This window comes from Procambarus clarkii, chromosome 41 (genome assembly GCF_040958095.1).
Source record: "Procambarus clarkii isolate CNS0578487 chromosome 41, FALCON_Pclarkii_2.0, whole genome shotgun sequence".
NCBI lineage: Eukaryota > Metazoa > Arthropoda > Malacostraca > Decapoda > Cambaridae > Procambarus > Procambarus clarkii.
This window is the reverse complement of record NC_091190.1, coordinates 17,135,948-17,156,681: the sequence shown is the minus strand read 5'-3', so window position 1 is coordinate 17,156,681 and position 20,734 is coordinate 17,135,948. Positions and strand designations below refer to the sequence as shown.

At 42.2% G+C, this 20,734-nt stretch overlaps 2 protein-coding genes across 2 annotated transcripts in view; one reads left to right on the top strand and one right to left on the bottom strand.

Annotated features, from left to right (window-relative positions):
* Positions 1-162: 162 nt before the first annotated feature.
* On the bottom strand, positions 163-20,339 carry LOC123761079 (probable G-protein coupled receptor Mth-like 4). The gene is made up of 8 exons (XM_045747002.2): positions 20,033-20,339; positions 6,203-7,305; positions 5,059-5,137; positions 4,696-4,859; positions 4,369-4,510; positions 3,645-3,737; positions 2,159-2,240; positions 163-1,225 (listed from the first exon to the last, which is right to left on the bottom strand). The coding sequence occupies exons 2-8, from the start codon at positions 7,269-7,271 to the stop codon at positions 1,115-1,117; spliced, it is 1,740 nt and encodes a 579-aa protein (XP_045602958.2). The 5' UTR covers positions 7,272-7,305; positions 20,033-20,339; the 3' UTR covers positions 163-1,114.
* Positions 11,836-20,734, top strand: part of LOC123761078 (uncharacterized) — a 47,348-nt gene continuing 38,449 nt past the window's right edge. The window contains exon 1 of the mRNA XM_069339423.1: positions 11,836-11,870. Coding sequence (XP_069195524.1) covers positions 11,851-11,870 — 20 coding nt within the window. The 5' untranslated portion in view covers positions 11,836-11,850. The remainder of the gene's footprint in view (positions 11,871-20,734) is intronic.

Here is a 20,734-nt window from a genome sequence, read left to right as displayed (position 1 = left end):
ATGTATTTCATGCATTACTACTGAAAAAAAAATCTATGGGAATACCCAGAGCACAGGTTCGAATCTTCATCACGGCTTCAACGGATTTTCTCAATAATAATAATAATAATAATAATAATAATAATAATAATAATAATAATAATAATAATAATAACGATAATAATAATATGAAAAGTATTTATTATTTTCGAACAACGGGGCTCGTTATAATATTTATGAAAAAACGCGGGAAAGGCACAAGTCGGTTTCCCGCGCAAAAGACATGCTGTCCTCAAATACAGCTACCAGCATAGGCTGCAACGGATTGCAACTAATATGCTACATGCTATTATACATTACAGCTAATTACATATGATATCATGGATTACAGTTATCTGCAAGTGGAACTATGAAGAATAGCGATTATTTATATGCTTCTATAAATTATAGCTTCTAGCAGATGCTAACATAAATTACAGCTAATAATAATTGCTACCACTAATTACAGCGAATAGCATAGAATCTCGTGAATTACAGTTAGCAGCATATGCTGTCGTGAATTACAGCCAACAGTATGCTCTACCTTGAATTACTGCATATCACCATATACTACCGGGAAATACAGCATACCAGGATATGCTACTGTGAATTTCAGCATATCCGTATATGCTACCGTGAATTACAGCTAACAGCATATGCTACCATAGATTAAAGTTAACATGTGCTACCTTAGATTACAGCTAAAGGCGTTAGCTACCATAGATTAAAGTTAAAATCGTGTTTGCCTGAATTACAATTAACAACATATGATACTAAATAATAAAATATCTAAATTATCATTGATGTGTATGTTGTGATATATATATATATATACATATATGTATGTGTGTGTGTGTGTGTGTGTGTGTGTGTGTGTGTGTGTGTGTGTGTGTGTGTGTGTGTGTGTGTGTGTGTGTGTGTGTATGTGTTTGAATAAACTATAGGTAATTTAATTTTAAATTAGTTTATCATCGAAAATACAAATATAATCCTTGAAGCTGTTGAACGAGGGGGGGACTATGTTGACATTTGGCACTTGTGTTACTTCGCCAGGTCCTCGGCCTCCGATATCCATCTTCTTCCAGGTCTCTGGTGTTCAGGCCGTGCGGGGCGGTGCGTCCAGGAGCTCGCTGACCTCTCCGGCATTGCGCTTCTCGAGGGGTTCCTCGGCTTCGGCGTCCAGCTGAGGCCATCCTCGGTGAAACACCTGCAGGAACACAAAATTGTTTATTTTTAGGAAGGAAGCAATATGATGGATCGAGCCTGAGTCGTGGGTGAAACGCGCGCGACTGGGGCTACCCCAGGACGCTGGTTCGATATACCTCGTCCTGTTTTAGAGATTTCCTTGTGAAATTACTACTATTGCCCTCATTATTCCCTTACTTACTTACCTCACAAATGGCATTCCCTCCGTCCTATCCCAGCTGCATGTCCTCATACCCCTTCCGAGTGCCACATAGCCATACTGGCTTAGCACTTTCTTCTCATAATGATCCTATATAAGGTTAGGGGGATGGGGACAACCCCCCCCCCATGCCTTCCTCCCCCTCTTTGGTACCTAATTCTAACGTCGCTAAATACCAGACTCCATCCTCACTAAGATTCACACACCATATTATTTTCTACGCAGTGATATATATATATATATATATATATATATATATATATATATATATATATATATATATATATATATATATATATATATATATATATATATATATATATATATATATATATATATATATATACACACATTCCAGCTTGAAGCTATTGATTGAGCAACTTATATTGACCATAATAACTTGCTCTATAAAACAAAACAATGTGAATTAACTGACCCAATCATCAGTATGATTAGCTCAATCAAGAGCCAGAAGTAAAAAGTGAGGCTTAAATGCGAGCAAAATATCTTGGTTATCATCATAATAAGAGATAAAATTCAATTTAAAAGGTGGAATATAGGAATACTGTGGGATGTGGAATTGTGCCTGGAGGTGGAAGGATAAGAATATGAGAAGGAGCATTAGGTAATGCAGGTGACAGGAAGGTGAGAAGAGAAGATAGAGACGAGGAGAAGGTAGAAAGTCTCTTGCAATTTCTTGAGTCGTTGAGATGTTTACACTGAGATCTTTCTTACCTTAAGATCCTTCCTGAGACAGACAGCCACTAAAAAGATGTAGACGCCCTGAAGACTGTTTATAATGTCCAGGATCACCACCCTGTTGACCAGAGAATGAGACCATGAATGTCTAAAGGCCGCCTGGAGGATGAGATCACGGTAGAAGATGGAGGGGACGAGGACGTTTACGGTCCGTCCTGGATCATTCTCAAGTCGATCGACGCGAGAATGGTCCAGGACGGACCGAAACGTCGTTGTCCCTTTCACCTTCTAGTGTGTGGTCTGGTCAAACTACTTCAGCCTCGTTATTGTGACTCATCGCCTACATATGAGATCACGGGTGATGGAGGGTGAGGTCACCATTACATTTAGAAATGATTGACATTTCCCTCACACACACAAGTATAGCATCAGATGAATTGGTGAATCAACATTGATGACAACTATTCACTGAACTGATCAACGTCTGTGTCATCCTTTCTGAATTAATAAAAAAAACTTACTCTCTACTTATTCATGAATTTGCATTTAAAACTTTACTAAATCATAATTAGAACAATGTATTAAATCAGAATGATAAGATGTTGCATATCTTAAGCTGTAACATGTATATAATATCTAGATTTTTTGTAAATCTTATAAGAAAAACAGAAAACAGTCGCAGTAAGATGCCACCAGCCAGTGATCAGTGTACGATATATGCTGTCTATGACCTCATTCAAACGATTCCCAGAACTGATATATTAACTCGTTTACCCGGCAAACTCGTCTAACCGGCTAACTCGTCTAACCGGTTTGATGACACAAATAAATATACATGACTATTTACTCGTGACAGGACATTAATTTTCACTGTTTTTTTTTTCTTTCGTGAAATATGAGATTTTATATAATATATAAATACATTTATATATTATACATAAATATATAATACATTATAGACGGGCCAGCTATTTACCCCGTCATTCTTACTTTCGTCATTATAGACAGCGTGATAACTTACACAAAATTGACTATGCTTGATATAGACAGACTTTGTCTTCCCAGACACGATCCATCATAACAGCACTTCCCCTCCCCCCCCTCCCTCCCCCAGACAGTCTGACACAACAAATACCCTATTAGACAGGTAACACAACAGCCCCATTAACAAGAGAACAACAGCTGCACTAACCAGGTAAACAGCCCCATTAACCACGTAACACAACAGCTGCACTAACCAGGTAAACAGCCCCATTAGCCACGTAACACAACAGCTGCACTAACCAGGTAAACAGCCCCATTAGCCACGTAACACAACAGCTGCACTAACCAGGTAAACAGCCCCATTAGCCACGTAACACAACAGCTGCACTAACCAGGTAAACAGCCCCATTAGCCACGTAACACAACAGCCCCAATAGACAGGTAGACACAACAGCCCCATTAGATAGGTAGACACAACAGCCCCTTTAACCAGTCAACAGATCACAAGTCTGAGTGACAGATGGTCTGGACAACTTACAAGATGCTGCATTGATTGGTGATCTGCCAGGCTATGACCTCTGTGATCCACAAGACGCCGGCGATGATGAAGAGTTTGATGAATACCCACGCACTGCCGACAGAAAGAAAGTTCATCAATACAATGGACCTCATCTAATATCATCTTATCCCTTATCGTCAACATTTATCTTTCGCGATTAAAATGCACTTTGATTTCGTCTCTTTTAGATATTTTTTTCTAGAATCAATAAATATCACAAATGGGGTTATGTTGATAATTGTATGTTATCATTTATTACTCTAGAGAAAAAGATTTTGACAACATGTTAGTGTATTGAGTTATACATCGCCTACAAGAGTCTTTAAACGTTGGAACTCTATTTATTCCAATGAAGAGTCTAACCTTCAGGGAGTTCATTGAGTCTTCATTATTTGCAGTGACACAGAGTTATCGTTATTCACTGTTAATTATACACTGTTAATTATTCACTGCTAATTATTCACTATTAAATATGCACTTTTCTAGCTTATTCAGGGCCGCACTTCACTCTGATAAATGAACTGTTTCATAGTTACTGACATATATATATATATATATATATATATATATATATATATATATATATATATATATATATATATATATATATATATATATATATTATAAATTTCAGGAGGAAAATGCGTTTTCCTCCTGAATTTTTGTAGCTATTTTAAGTAGGTCTCCCCAGCACGCAGCTTACCTTATGGTCTGATAATAACCAGTTTCTCGCCTTTGTCTCTGTCTCTTCCTCAGTAAGAGGACTGAGCTCACAAAGAAGAAGGTGTTTATAACGACTAGTGCCACTATGATGCCATACTGGTAGGCCCAGCGCCCTGCCTCGTCTGGAAGATAGAAGTTTTTAGTGCTTGTGAAGCCCAATTTAGTGCTTGTGAAGCTCAATTTAGTGCTTGTGAAGCTCAATTTAGTGCTTGTGAAGCCCAATTTAGTGCTTGTGAAGAATATGAATGAAGGTTTACGCATTGGAATTGTTTGAATTTTAGATGTGGACAACACATTGGAATTTTACCCTTAAACCAGCAGTTTGGGAGATGGAAATGCAGGCGTATGGCATCAGCTTGGAGGGAGTCGAGGGTGAGGCCGATGAGTGTGATGAGGAGCGGGCACCCCCAGGCGTACAGACTGTACATGAGGAAGGTTCTCATCTTCTGCTGATCTTCCTTCGCCGGGGACCTGGCCAGTTCCGATAGCCGGAAACAAGGAGTAAAAATTTATCAGTCACAGGACCAAGCAAGCAACGGTTCCGAACATCCAGTGATATGACTGAAGAATGTTTAAGAATTAAACACCTAAGGATGAACACCTCAGAATGAATGAACACCTCAGGCGATCAACTTTATAAGCACTATTTTCACCGCTTTGTGTTACTCACCTGAGATGAAAGAAGATGTGTAAACTCATAACATTGAGCCAGAAGAACATAGCAAGGATGCTGACCAGACTCAGCAACGCTGGAATGAACAGAAGACAAGTATAAATTGATGGGGAAGATGTTCAGCTGAGAGACTGATGACACTGGAGAGATCACGTTAATATCAAGTACAGGGTAGATAGATGTAAGGAAGAGGGTAGATGTAGTTTAAGAAGAAAGGTAGATGGAGAAATACATATGCATGGCCTGAAAAAAGACGAGTTTATTATAGCAACAACGGAACCTATTGGGCTGCATCTGAACCAATCAGATGGGAGGGGGGGGGAAGGGGTTGATTGTGAGAATTTAATTAGATGTGTGTAAGCTATCCGATGGAAGGATGGGAAAGTTGTAGATATAGATAGCCGTAGAGTAGATAGTGCTCAAAAGGGGAAAGTTGCTACATATGACGAGGCAGTTTGATTGATTGACCTAAGTGTGACACTGTTAAGTGAATACGTGTATGTAGAGCGAGAGGACATGAGTGATAGAAAGTGGATTGATAAGACGAGGGTAGACAGAAGTATGAGATGTGATAAGACAGAGATAGAATGATGGGGGAAAGGAATCGGAGTAAATGGTAAAGACTGAAGTTGTGATGTTTGGTGGAGATGAGGGAGGGAGAAGAGATGGAGATACTGAAAACTTTCTGATACTAAACTGGTTTCTAAACACGGGGAGGAAAGGTAGATACCGGATGTGAGAGATAAAGTGTAGCTGCGGTGAGAGACAGGAAGGTAGATTGAGTAACAGGAGGATCGTAGATGAGGCGAGAGAACACGAGTAGACTTAGAAGAACTCAAACATCAGAATAGGAACATTTTTTTCAATCTACTGTATTGAGAACATGTACATTGTTACACCTGTTAGAAATTGAAATCATTAGCATGCACGCTTAAAGCTTTCTATAAATATTCGCTTTGCTTTCTAATATATAACCTCTAGGGCCTAGGCTGTTTAACAATGTTCAACTGGCTCGAATATACACCAGGGTATCTAATAATACATTCTAATGTTAAATATTATACAGCTTAATTATACTGATAATGGCCTTAATAACATCATAAACGCCAATGACATTTCCAGGAAAGAGCTAATTACCTACCTGTCAGAGTACATTGGGCGGGTGAGAACGAGTCACGACCGACTTGATTAATTAAGATGGTCAAGAAGGCCACGAACATGGCGCTGACGAAGGAGAGGAGACAGCGCCCCATGTTGGTGTTCCTGAGGTGTGGCACTAGGACGTACACCACCCAGGTGAGAGCCAGGCAGGCACACGATACGCCCATCAACGTTGGAATCACCACATTCTGTTTCCACGGGCACTCGGGTTGTGGCTTGTGGCACACCAGAGCCCTCTGCTCCACCCGCTGTTCCTGGGTGTCTTCATTGTTCTCAATGCAATACTCTTGGGGCGAGAAAAGCATTTCTGAGACGTCCATGTACCCAGATCTCAATAGACTATACTCGAAATCAGGGTACAACAGAAGATTCTTACAATTGGGCAAGCCATAAACAACATGCAAGTCTGAAAACGGCGACGGCATGGCCCAGTCTTGACTGTCAGTGTCCGGCGAGCAAATTCTCTGGTTTCTAAAATGTTGACCAGCTGGGCAGCACTTGCGAACACATGAGGCTTTAGTGCAGGCCAGCTTGTCGCTCTCCCACTGAGCGGCATGGTCCTTGGGACAGACCTTGGCCCAGTAAGACGCTTGCACCTCGTCGGGTGAAGAACCTTCGTGCGTCATCATCACGCAAAAATTCTGGCTCTGCTCGAACAACATAGCGTCTTGGGGAAGCCAGAGGAGCGTAAGCGTGCCATCAGTCTTCTGGATCAGCGTACTCCGAACACTGTCTAGTGAGACGTACTCGTAGCCCGCTTCGCCGTCATGGTGGTCACAAGGAAGGGTTGTCCCTTCAGCCTCCTCCTCTATGTTCGTGACGGACACAAGCGAATCCCCAATGATGACTTGCGGTCTGAAGGGAATTATAGGATTGTAAATGCAGGTATCGGCTGTGGGTGAGATGTACCCGCTGGGGCAGCAGAGAGGCAGGCGGACTCGGTGTTCAGTCTCCTGACGTGACTGTCCCGCCGCCCGCCGAAGTAGAGATATGGCAAGCAAGGACAACAGCCAGCCTCCTCCAGTGTTCTTCAAGCACTTGATATACATCGTAGACTTGGAAGATTTAGGGAACTCGTCAGTCCTGTGGAGAGAAAGATAATATTCCTCGATTATAACTTTGTTACAGACGGAATGTGGACATATTAAGATTTATTTGCTATATACACGTTGGACAATAATTGACAAATTTGTTAATCAAATTTTAAAATCTGTAATTTGCAGTCAAAAGAATAACCAATATATATATATATATATATATATATATATATATATATATATATATATATATATATATATATATATATATATATATATATATATATATATATATATATATGTGTGTGTGTGTGTGTGTGTGTGTGTGTGTGTGTGTGTGTGTGTGTGTGTGTGTGTGTGTGTGTGTGTGTGTGTGTGTGTGTGTGTGTGTGTGTGTGTGTGTGTGTGTGTGTACAAATACACAAATTTGTAAGGTAAATGGTCTGGGATACGGGACGGACATAGGCTAGTCAGGGTAGGCCTAAGTTAAATGATTTAAGAAATATTACTAATCATTCACACCCACCTTCCGAGTCTCTCAATTCATTTCCAATCAAGTGTGAAATATTAGTTGAGATCCCCCGAAGAGTTTTTCATCAGAAAAGTATGACTAAGTTAGTCATTAGTTAGTATGACTAACCATCCTGCGAGATGGATGACCAATAGTACCACTGCTATCTTATTCACTCTTGTGTTCATGATATCCTCATAATGCACCCAGAGTCCACCAGTGCAAATTACTTATCACATGCCTCCGTATGACTAACCATCGTGTGTGATAGGGCTTTTTTTAGCACCACGTAGCTAGCTAGCGTTTTGACACACATTGTACTCCCCTTCATATAATCTAAGGCAGCAGCACAAATGCAGATGTACCTAATGTATTAATAAAAAAAAATCCTTAAACACATACAATAGTTAATTGTTCCCTAATGTTATATTTTATAAAAGGGAAGCAGGGCTAAGTAGGGATAAGATTAAGAGAGGGGGAGAGAGGAAAGGGGTAGAAGGAGGATGGGGGGGAGAGGGGGATGGGGAGAGGGAGTAGGGGAGGAGGAGAAAGTGAAGGGACGACGTGGAAAAGGGGGGTGGAGGAGGGATAGGGGAGGGAGGACAAGGGGAAGGGGCGGACGGAGAGGACGAGGTGACAGGGCGTGTGGAGGAAGAGGGAGTGGGGAAAACGAGGGGAAGATTGGGTGTAAAGATCGAGGGGAAGCTGCGAAAGGAGAAGGTAGAGAATCTTACAGAGTAGTGTGAGTCTGAGGAGAAGGTATAACAAGGGTGAGAACAGTGTACAGAAGGAATAGGGTGGGTTCGGGAATGAGAATGCAGTGTGGGGGGGAGGGGGAAGAGTTGAGGCTGCATTGTCAGGCCTTGAAGACGCCAGCGGGAAGATGGTAGCACTTAGAGGGGGCCACTCCTCCAAGACCTTGGGATGAGACGCATCACACAGCCATATCGGTCGACTTACATTCAAGAGTGACTGTGGCGTCGCTCTCTGGTGTTGCTGGCTCTGTGTGTGTGTGTGTGTGTGTGTGTGTGTGTGTGTGTGTGTGTGTGTGTGTGTGTGTGTGTGTGTGTGTGTGTGTGTGTGTGTGTGTGTGTGTGTGTGTGTGTGTGTGTGTGTGTGTGTGTGTGTGTGTGTGTGTGTGTGTGTGTGTGTGTGTGTGTGTGTGTGTGTGTGTGTGTGTGTGTGTGTGTGTGTGTGTGTGTGTGTGTGTGTGTGTGTGTGTGTGTGTGTGTGTGTGTGTGTGTGTGTGTGTGTGTGTGTGTGTGTGTGTGTGTGTGTGTGTGTGTGTGTGTGTGTGTGTGTGTGTGTGTGTGTGTGTGTGTGTGTGTGTGTGTGTGTGTGTGTGTGTGTGTGTGTGTGTGTGTGTGTGTGTGTGTGTGTGTGTGTGTGTGTGTGTGTGTGTGTGTGTGTGTGTGTGTGTGTGTGTGTGTGTGTGTGTGTGTGTGTGTGTGTGTGTGTGTGTGTGTGTGTGTGTGTGTGTGTGTGTGTGTGTGTGTGTGTGTGTGTGTGTGTGTGTGTGTGTGTGTGTGTGTGTGTGTGTGTGTGTGTGTGTGTGTGTGTGTGTGTGTGTGTGTGTGTGTGTGTGTGTGTGTGTGTGTGTGTGTGTGTGTGTGTGTGTGTGTGTGTGTGTGTGTGTGTGTGTGTGTGTGTGTGTGTGTGTGTGTGTGTGTGTGTGTGTGTGTGTGTGTGTGTGTGTGTGTGTGTGTGTGTGTGTGTGTGTGTGTGTGTGTGTGTGTGTGTGTGTGTGTGTGTGTGTGTGTGTGTGTGTGTGTGTGTGTGTGTGTGTGTGTGTGTGTGTGTGTGTGTGTGTGTGTGTGTGTGTGTGTGTGTGTGTGTGTGTGTGTGTGTGTGTGTGTGTGTGTGTGTGTGTGTGTGTGTGTGTGTGTGTGTGTGTGTGTGTGTGTGTGTGTGTGTGTGTGTGTGTGTGTGTGTGTGTGTGTGTGTGTGTGTGTGTGTGTGTGTGTGTGTGTGTGTGTGTGTGTGTGTGTGTGTGTGTGTGTGTGTGTGTGTGTGTGTGTGTGTGTGTGTGTGTGTGTGTGTGTGTGTGTGTGTGTGTGTGTGTGTGTGTGTGTGTGTGTGTGTGTGTGTGTGTGTGTGTGTGTGTGTGTGTGTGTGTGTGTGTGTGTGTGTGTGTGTGTGTGTGTGTGTGTGTGTGTGTGTGTGTGTGTGTGTGTGTGTGTGTGTGTGTGTGTGTGTGTGTGTGTGTGTGTGTGTGTGTGTGTGTGTGTGTGTGTGTGTGTGTGTGTGTGTGTGTGTGTGTGTGTGTGTGTGTGTGTGTGTGTGTGTGTGTGTGTGTGTGTGTGTGTGTGTGTGTGTGTGTGTGTGTGTGTGTGTGTGTGTGTGTGTGTGTGTGTGTGTGTGTGTGTGTGTGTGTGTGTGTGTGTGTGTGTGTGTGTGTGTGTGTGTGTGTGTGTGTGTGTGTGTGTGTGTGTGTGTGTGTGTGTGTGTGTGTGTGTGTGTGTGTGTGTGTGTGTGTGTGTGTGTGTGTGTGTGTGTGTGTGTGTGTGTGTGTGTGTGTGTGTGTGTGTGTGTGTGTGTGTGTGTGTGTGTGTGTCCCTCCAGCGGTCTTTGCTTATTAAATATAGTTGACTCTCCAGTTTATTTCAAGACACATATGAGATTAGGTACGTTATCTTCTTGCTTACATCTCCACGATCTCATTGGGTCGATTTCGTTTCACTCATGTCCAAAGTTAGGGAGAAAGCCGGCAGGAGTTTGTCTGTACGTGGTTGGAAGCCAGACTCTTGGAATTTGCCCGGTTAAACTTTGCAGATTGACTGGTGGGAGGGGGAGGGCTAGAAGAATACTTATTTGGGGTCTAATTCGGCCCCATTACCCAATTTTTAAGAAAGGTCGGCTCCCATCTCGACCCACTTCCCCCCCCCCCCCACTCCCATGATGTCTATATCTTCCCTAGTGTTTTTCAGCTGTTTAGCAAACATGCATATTTTGATGGCTCATTTGTATTCTTAGGTTCCCAACACTAGCCAACCAGGTTCGAATCCAATCCTTGTAGCATCATGCAGTGCTGAACCGCACTGAGTACTGCATCCCTTCTTAACAGATTGAAAGCATTTTTGAAATCCAGTTTTATCAGGGCTTTTCCATCTGCAATGTTGGCAGTGTAGGCTCTAGCTGCATGAGCCGCTGCCTCACACTCTTGGGGAATGCCGAACCCGAGCTGTTTTGGCTTCACCGTATCTGCTGCTGCCTGGCTAACTGTTCTAGCAGCAGCCTTAGCAACGAGGCGCCGGGGTGAATTGCCCACAGCAATCGGTCTGATTCCTCTATCCTTTTTCCTCATTAATTGCACCAGAGGTGGTAAATACATTGTGATCATCTGTTGATACTAAATTTCTTGTTTACCCTAAAGTTTAAAACATTTACTAATAATATTGCATAAAGTTTTATCCTGGAGAATTGACAAATAACTAAACTACGCGAACATCAGAAACTAACAGTAGCTTTGTAACTCTAGTACATTTTGTTCAATATATATTATGCATGTATATAAACTTTGTTCATTATTGCAAAGACCACCTGATGACGATTTATATAGTTATTGGTCTATTACAGCCAGGCCTTAACAGAGCCTGGTCTGTTAATCTCTGTTAAGCTGTTTGCGTTCGTAGCCCAAAGGACAACATAGCTCTCACAGCCAGGCTGATCCTGTTACTAAATTATGTACCACTTCAGTCGGTGGTACAAGTTTGTACACGCTTATGTAAGCTTGTACTTGTACACATTCTGGGGACTAACCATTTATTTTTTGTTATGTGTATACTATGAGGGATCTATCGTCTTCGTTCCAGGGGAGTAAAATAACAATGATTATTAATTAGAATTCATATCATCCAACGTTAGTATTATTAGGCTCCTCCGTGGAGCATGTCAATGTTGCCAGACGTACGAAGCGCTGACAAGTGGGCATGGTATCATCGTACATGCTCAACAACAAGCAGATGATTCTCCACAGCTATAAATACCAAGCTGCTCCATGTGTATGTGTGTGTGCAAAGATCTCCAGCACAACCCCGAAACTGTTTGGTGCTCTTTGAAGGGTTCCGACGCCGTCCTGATATGGCTACTCACCGCTCAAGGTATTGAAAACCATATATATGTACCCTCTGTATTTTTGTTTTACTGCGACTCAGAATGATCTGTAAATATTGAAATTCTTATATGTGAGCGCCGAATGTTGTCTAGCTATAGATGCGTTACAGATCATTTCTGTGGTGAACTATTCAAACGTAGAGACGGACTGTCTGAATTTAATATCAGAAATTTTGCAGAACCTAGTTCAGTTGCTGAGCAAAGTAACTGCTCAAAGTCATTAGACAGTGGTTCAAGGCCTTTTTTGCCCCATGTGTCCTTTTCATCTTGCATTAGAATGTCATTCTCCCCTTTACAAGAATGTCCGATTGAAAAGATACACTCCAAATAAAATGATAATTTTGAAAATGTGAATTTTTTTCTATATTGGTACATATATATTTACTTGGATTACTTTTTTATAATAAAGTTTTAAATATTTAACAGCAACTGAAAATGTTGATGTATTTTAAAATTTGAAAAACTAGAGTTTTATATTCATAACTAATTTATAGACTAGGCTGAAGCATATACTTCACTAAATACAAGCTCAATAGAGTGCCCGGATATTGCAGCGGTGGTTCAGATGAAGATATCAGTCAGTGAGAAGCCCGCGGTTGTTGTTCTTGGATATGAGGAGTGCTTGAAAGGCAACATCACAGGGCAATTTCAGCCTTCAATCTACTTCGTTGCTTCGTTTTCACTTGAAACAGAATTGAAAAGCCTGACTCACAATGATATGTTGACCCAAATTGAAGCAATGCATAGATAGCTCTTTCTGCCTCTTTTGGAAGGAATCGCGTATCGTGGGCTATTTCTCTAGCTCTAGAGGAATCTTCAGTTCTAGAAAATCCTCTTGACAATCAGCAACAACTTTTTTTAACTGACGATTTGAATGGATTTCGCACCAAGTGCAAATCGTCATCGCTGAGTTCAGGACATATCTGCAAAATTATTTTTCCTGTGCAGTCAAATGCTGCAACATTTCACTTTTTTGTATAATCTGGAAGCACTTGGCCAACACCATCAGCAATAAGAACTCATAATAGTTTCTCAAGCATTACAACTTGTTTTATTATTCTTGGCCTTTCTCTTCCCATTTTTCCATCTTCCTCATGAAAGCTTTCAAAGGAGTTAATGAATCTTGTGATGTTTGTTCTATTCTTCCATGTTAAGATTAAATTTATTCAGCTGCACAAAAATGTCAACCAAACAGGCGAGGCTCGTGATTCATTCCTCGTCAGCACAAAAAAAATCTTACCCTGAACTTCGTAAACAGGCATTCGCGCCTATGAAATTCTTAACGTTGAATCAAATCAAAGTTTCCGGGATGATAAAGAACGAAGGCAGAGTCAGGAACAAATTGACGTTATGTATATAACTCTGAACCCCGACTGGTGTAGTATCCCCCTTATATTCAACGCTGGGTGTGGATTCTTCAACGAACAAACAAAAAAGACTGAGAAACATTCAAGACAAGACACGGTGCTCCATATATATAATCATCTCCCATTAGAATTTACATAACTAGATGTCATCATGTCCCCCCAATAATGTCAAGCGCAGCAAGAACCTGTTCCAGGATCACCACTGGATAGGCTTTCAGATTGCCTGTCTTCCGTCATACCGTTTACTCTGGGTAGTGTTCAAAAGCGTCTAGACTGCACAACTACGACCACTCCAGCACTTAAATGTAAACATTACCACACAAGGACTAAATTATCATGGAATTATATGTATACAAATGCATTGTTTATGAAGTAAATAGAATTGTTTATTTTTGTTGTGCACACATTAGAACGCAGTTGTTGCATGAGCTTGCATAATGCAGCACTCGTCAATGAGGCAACAGAATCCTCACACCACGCCCAAGTCAACTTCACAACCCAGCCCTTATCCTCTGGAGATAACACAACGGACAAAATACAGGGTGCTAAAACGCGAGAACCCAAGCCACCCACCTAACCTAACCTTCCATAGTACCCCTTACTTTGTACGCTGGGATCATATGGTAAAAAATGTTGTGAGAGGACAGACATTAAAATTCATCCGTTGAAATCACCCTCACAATTTGTCTTACATGATCCCTATAACCCACCCTCATAACCTACCTTTACAACCAGCTCTCAAACCCGTTTTACAGAATTTATTGTCATTACACACCTACTCAATCAATGTAAAAACTAACTTTTCCACAACTCAATTCCATAACCCGCACTCATAGCTTATGCTCTTACTACCGACCCGGACCTCCAGCACAACTCCCTTTCACAACTTCACAACAGAGACCAGCCTCCGTAAGATTACCATACAGTTCACATCTACAACTCCCCACCAAAATTCTAGCACTACAACACGCCTTAATAACGTCAAGAAACCACCCATAACAAACTCCAACAACCACACCTTCACAACCACAGATACCCTTCTCACACCACTTCCACAGTCCATCTGCATAACCTACACAATAGACCACAACCCACAATAGACCACAACTCACACAAACAAGCAAACTCCACAACTCATCCACCCCGTCCATAATTCACTTCTCACACAGTGGAAAGAAGAATTAGAGGAATCTTTATGGACGTGACTTCATCGTAGTCTCGTATATTGTTCCTGATTGTATTCACCTAGTTGTGCTTGGGGGGGGGGGGTAGAGCTCTGCTCTTTCGGCCCGCCTCTCAACTGTCAATCAACTGTTACTAAATTTGACAGATTGAGAAAGTATCCCCTGATATCTGGGCACCGATTTTCTCTTTGTGGAACTGCAATCATAAATGACCGAAAGCAACTGAAAAGTCTCACTTCACCGAAGTGGGGCGGGAAAATAGTAGAGAACTGCATTATCCCTTAGCACTAGTATAATACATCTATATACATATATATAAAGTCCTATGGATTGCTAAATCAAAATATAAGGTACATGAGAGCGACCATGTCGAGAGTTGTCATGTTTGATGAAGTTAAGTAACTTGAACTCTATACAGGACTTTTGCTGTAGCCTAACAACCCAATTTGTTCAGGAACTTGGAATTTGTTCTTACATTATACTTTACTCCCCCCCTCCTCCACACAAAATAAAAACATGCGTGGCAACACGGTCATATTTCCACACTATTGCTTAAGAACAGACTTCACATTCTTCTTAATTTGACATAATTTGATTTAATGCAGAGTCTTGACTTACACATGTTCTGAAGCCTCGGCGCCCACAATACTTCACTTCTAACAAAAAAGAGGGCAGAGGTGGGGGAGGAGGAGGGTTTTTTGTTGCCTTGATGTGTGCATAATTTTTTGCTTGCATTCTTGCTTGCAGCTGTCGGTGGTTAAAGCTATCCCTGAGATAGATGTGATTCATTTTAGCCGTGAAAGTAATTATACGTTTTATTGCCTTGATATTTTTTCTATTTTTTTCCACTTGCACAATTGTTAATGTTGCACTTAAAACGTCTTCTCTAGCCATTCATTTCACAGATTCGTGCATTGTTGCATTACTTTGAACACGAAAAAAAGTTCTCCATAACAAAACAATTCGCGGCAATGAACCAAGTGGCATGATATATTACTAAATTAGGTTTCGTAAATATAATTGACTAATCACCTATCCATTAAATAAAGACTGAGAATGCTCTACTAAAATTCTTGTTTGGCTTTGCAAGCAGCTGCTCTCTCTCAAAGTACCAAAGGAAGATCTTTAACGCCATAGTAGAAATTTAAAAATGTATGAATTGAATAAAACCAAGAAGTCTAAACTTTCTTTAGACCAGGTTTGGTCATTTGAACAGCTCTGGTCTGACGGTGACCTCTGAAGACCCGAGTCAGGTCTCCTCTGCCTAGAGGTGACCTAGGAATCTCCTCAGCAACCCTGGTCTATAGGTGACCTAGGAATCTCCTGGGTCTGAAGGTATAACTCTTGTTCGAGCACTCTGACCGATATAACACTTGAGCCGTCATAACAAAGAATTAATTCATGGTAAATGAAGTATAAGAGGGATAGCTATATGCACCTTGAGTGCATTGATCCAGCGCACGACAAGAATGCATTGCTGAAACGCTTGCCGGATACACATGAACGGGCTGAGATGGTTGGAGTACGTGGTGAAAATACAATTAATGCTTTGGCGTGTGAAATAATACAAACAAGAGGTTCCTAACGAAAGGATACAACACGTGTGTATTAGTAAATACAGTAATACAGCTGTATAGTAGGAGTGCAAGACATGCCAGGGCACTACAATCATCACGAAGCACTGCTAGTTTTTGTACGGTTCGTTCAGCGCCGAGTATATGAGACGGAGGGGGAGATAGAAGGAGCGGGAGGAGGGAGGGAGGGAAGGACTGGGGGGAGAAAGGATGCTGCGAGCGGACAGAGATGAAACACATCACTCTTCATCCCACTTGTCCATCCCATCTTCTTAGGCAACACTGCCCACTGCGCACCGCAGGAAACACTGGGCCCACTGCGCACCGCAGGCAGCGTTGGGCCCACTGCGCACCGCAGGCAGCGTTGGGCCCACTGCGCACCGCAGGCAGCGTTGGGCCCACTGCGCAGCGCTGGGCCCACTGCGCAGCGCTGGGCCCACTGCGCATTACAGGCAACACTGAGCCCACTGCGCACCGCAAGCAACACTGGGCCCACTGCGCACCTCACAACTCACTACACCTATCTCAAGCAGGAAGACCAAGGTTGCGAGGTGAAAGATAATCAGAAGAACCGCAGGATGAAATAGTAATTACTGTAGAAGAGGTAAAAGAACACCTACAAGAACTAGATATAATATATTGAATAGCACCAGATTTAATGTACTGTATGAAATCACACTAATTTGATAGATATCGATGAGAAAATCGACAGGACCACTGAGGTGACTAGAACCACAAATCCAGCCCCCTTCACTTTACCACTGAACAACCACGACTTGATACAATTTAAACAAACCTGGAATTCCACTGAATCCACAGGGAGTCTGGAGGCTTCTACTGAAGCCAGTCCAAGTATCCACTGTGCGTTCCTAACATAGGTTGCTGGTTCGAGTCAACTGTGATCAAGTTGATTTTCTCACCAGACTTAGTATTAATAAGGCAGCTGAAGGAGGCTGAAAATGCGCTTTGCCATCCGCTAACTCAATTTTTCAATAAGATATTCGGGAAAGAAAATCTTCCAGAATTGCTGGAAACGGAGAACGTAATCTCAATTTACAAAAAACGGGGACAGAGACAGGGGGCACTAAATTACATAACAGTGCCAACGACACGTATTCCGTTTAAAGTGATGGGGGAAGTAATGAGGAAGATGAGAATAAGGGAGCACTAGGAGAGGATAAACTTTGTGGTGATAGGGCAAATATGACTTTAAATGTCGTGCCTGGTAAACTTGATTGAGTTCTTCGATCTAAGGTTTTCCAACGTCAAGAAAACGATCAATTTATAGCGCCCTTATCCTAACCTACCAGAGGACCCAAAACAGAAATCGGGAGTGTACATCACTTTCACACAGGAAATTTCGAGCGTAGGAATGTGAAAAGTGACTTTACCAATCTGGAGATGGTTCTAGGAATCAATGTCACAGCAGCCGGGCCTTTGGCCAAGCCTCCTGTTTGGTAGTCAGGGGGCCCGATTCACGAAACAGTTACGCAAGTACTTATGAACGTGTCCGTCTTTCCTCAATCTTTGACGGCTTTGGTTACATTTATTAAACAGTTTACAGGCATGAAAACTTCCCAGTCAACTTTTGTTATTGTTATAAACAGCCCCCTGGTGCTTCTGAGCTCATTAACTGTGTAATAATTATAAACAAAGGCGCCAAAGATTGAGAAAAGATGGACAGGTTGGTAAGGGCTTGCGTAACTGCTTCGTGAATCTGGCTCCTGGTCAACCAGGCTGTTAGACGTCGCTGTTTACAGTCTTACGCACGTATTTCTGGTCTACCTCCTCTCCTCCCTCTTCCCCTTTCTCCTTCCTTCTCTCCCAATCTCTGTCTGTCAGTCTGTTTGTGTCTGTCTCTGTTGAGTTGTTGTATGTTTGTGTTTTTCTGTCTGTCTTCCAGTCTCTCTCTTTACATTGATCTGTCTCTATATGTGTCTCTGTCTCTGTATCGGTCTATATGTCTGTCTCTGTATATTTGTTTATCTCTGTCTCTCATTCTATCCTTATCTACATCACTTAGTCTCTTCATTGTATTACAACGTATCAACAACAACAGAATATGTTCTTCAATATACACGCGATACGAGGAACCATTTATGTAGCATTTCAAGTGGTGCACCCTTCAGATGGATAAGATGAGTCCCAGTACATACTGCGTACACATCGACGACACATATTTGCATGTGTTGATAACGAAAACACATTGGAGAGACTTGGGAGCAAGCTTAAAGTAGTCTCACACTTGAGGCTCACTACTGAGTAACGTAAGGGAGGTAGAATACCATTCCTTGATGTTCTCGTGGATGATACTTCGGTTAGATTTATCACAGAAGTGTATCCTAAACCGACTGATGTGGGTAAATGTATGACTGCACTGACAGATATAACGAAAGTGTCCTCGGTGCATACTAAAGGCGCGCATCTGTTCGTATCTGTTCTTCTTGACAGCTCTTGCACCGTGCACTCGAACATATTCGCCAAATATAACAATTAGAAAGTAATAACAAATAAATATTTGGGAATAACAATTACATTAATTAGTACCAACTTCGACGAAATCGTTAGTAAGAAGCTTGGTCGCCACTGCACCGTGAATAATGGGAATAATAAATGCAATTCTGGAGACAGTGTGTTCTGCAATGTATGCTGCATCAGGCACACTATTGACACATTGAGTAGACGTCTTATACTTCATTTACAGAACGGAGGAATCAAACCCCACACAATAGTCCCCAACACCATCTTGAATCCTTAAAACATCGTAAAAAAAGCACCACACTTGAAGCCTCCATATTCGTGAGTTGGTCCCATTGATTACCAACTTAATGAACTTGTTATTGAGCATTCAGCTGTTTGGTGGACCTCCTTTGACCCAGAGGGAAGATACTGTGTGATCTTCTTCATCCTCTACAGTCTAGATATTACCAGGAATCTGCAAACCTTTCAACTACGGGCTCACCATAGTCCGTGCTACTTGGAAATTTTTGTTCCAAGTAGCGAATCTTAAACAACAACAATGCAAACCTTTCAATCCGGGAGCCTCATCGCATATTTTACACATTTTCATGAGGCTAAGAAAAAATCTGCTGTATGAATTAATGAATAAGAGAGGAAGTGAGACAGACAGAAATATATATACAGACAGACAGAACGATAGAGAGAGAAACAGACACACACACAAAGACTGAGATAGACACACAGACAGGAAATAATAGACACAAAATAGATACAGAATGAGAGAGAGAGAGAGAGAGAGAGAGAGAGAGAGAGAGAGAGAGAGAGAGAGAGAGAGAGAGAGAGAGAGAGAGAGAGAGAGAGAGAGAGAGAGAGAGAGAGAGAGAGAGAGAGAGAGAGAGAGAGAGAGAGAGACAGACAGACAGACAGACAGACAGACAGACAGACAGACAGACAGACAGACAGACAGACAGACAGACAGACAGACAGACAGACAGACAGACAGACAGACAGACAGACAGACAGACAGACAGACAGACAGACAGACAGACAGACAGACAGACAGACAGACAGACAGACAGATAGACAGAGACAGAGACAGAGACAGAGACTGAGACTGACTAACATAAAAACATTGCTAAACAGAATGGCGATCAGCTCAATTAGCATGTGTACATATCGTCCTTGAGGACGACCATCTGTTGACCACCTGTTCGGAATACAAATCTTTCTCATTTTTTAAGCTCCTGAAATAGCAAATGTCCTCCTATCATCATACTTCATATTACATGAAAAATTAATCATATAAATTTAGTCAGGACAAATGAACACTCGATGCAAACACGACAAAAACAAACATATTTTAATAAATTAGGGCATAGGAAGCTTCAGGATAAGGAAGAGGCAGGTATGCGGCCAGGTAGGAATAGTGTTGTGGGTGACCTCCACCTCACGTCCAACTCTCACTAGCCTCCTCCCGTGCTAATGCATGAGACGCACATGGCGCCAGGCTACAGTTGCAACTTTGAGGAAGCTAATCTGACAAACAACAGGCATCACTACTCACCTGAATGACGTGAAACACGTCCCTCGCTGCTATCTTTCCCAGGCGCACTTTCTCGCAGTAGACTTTCCCTTTTTCCTTGTGTTTTCCCCCCCTCTCACTGACTTATCTAAAGAGTCTTATCACATGTAGGGAATTCAGGCCAACGATGCTGAGTATGTTATATACTAAGGTAAAAATTACGAGGAGCGTGGCTATGTTAGGGGTGGAGAGACACGAGGAACGACACGCCCCCTCTCCCCAGGCCAGACTGGACCTGATTGTGGCAGCACTAGCAGCGGCGGCGGCGGCGGCTGTCTGGTGCTCTAAGCCGCGCCTCTTATTCCTCCTGAAAAGAGGTTGCCAAATTTACCGACGCGCGCCGTCCAGTGGGGTATTTCTTGCTTCCGTTCTTTTATTTGTATCTGTAATGCATATATTTGTAAATATTTTGTAATGTAGTTCATTAATTATAATCAGAATAGCTTGTGTATACAAGTACATACACTAATGTACTGTTAAGATAGGTTAGGTTATGTAAGGTTAGGCTGACATATTAGGTAAGGCATCGCTGCTTGTATGGTATTGTCATATACTTTTTGTTCACTAATGAGGGTTTTGTCGTTGATTTTGTGCCGAATGGCCAGGTTGCAATGTTATGTAGTCACATTATTTAGGCGCCCAACCCCCACACATTAAAAATTAAAGGAAGCGACAAAGTTTTGA

What these genes read in the sequence shown, in the direction of transcription:
- LOC123761079 (XM_045747002.2), bottom strand. Translation starts at nt 7,271, where the DNA reads ATGTATATCAAGTGCTTGAAGAACACTGGAGGAGGCTGGCTGTTGTCC. An exon ending in CACATCTTCTTTCATCTCAG is followed by an intron (nt 4,860 to 5,058) that starts GTGAGTAACACA and finishes GGAACTGGCCAG; the next exon opens with GTCCCCGGCGAAGGAAGATC. An exon ending in GGTTATTATCAGACCATAAG is followed by an intron (nt 3,738 to 4,368) that starts GTAAGCTGCGTG and finishes TTCTGTCGGCAG; the next exon opens with TGCGTGGGTATTCATCAAAC.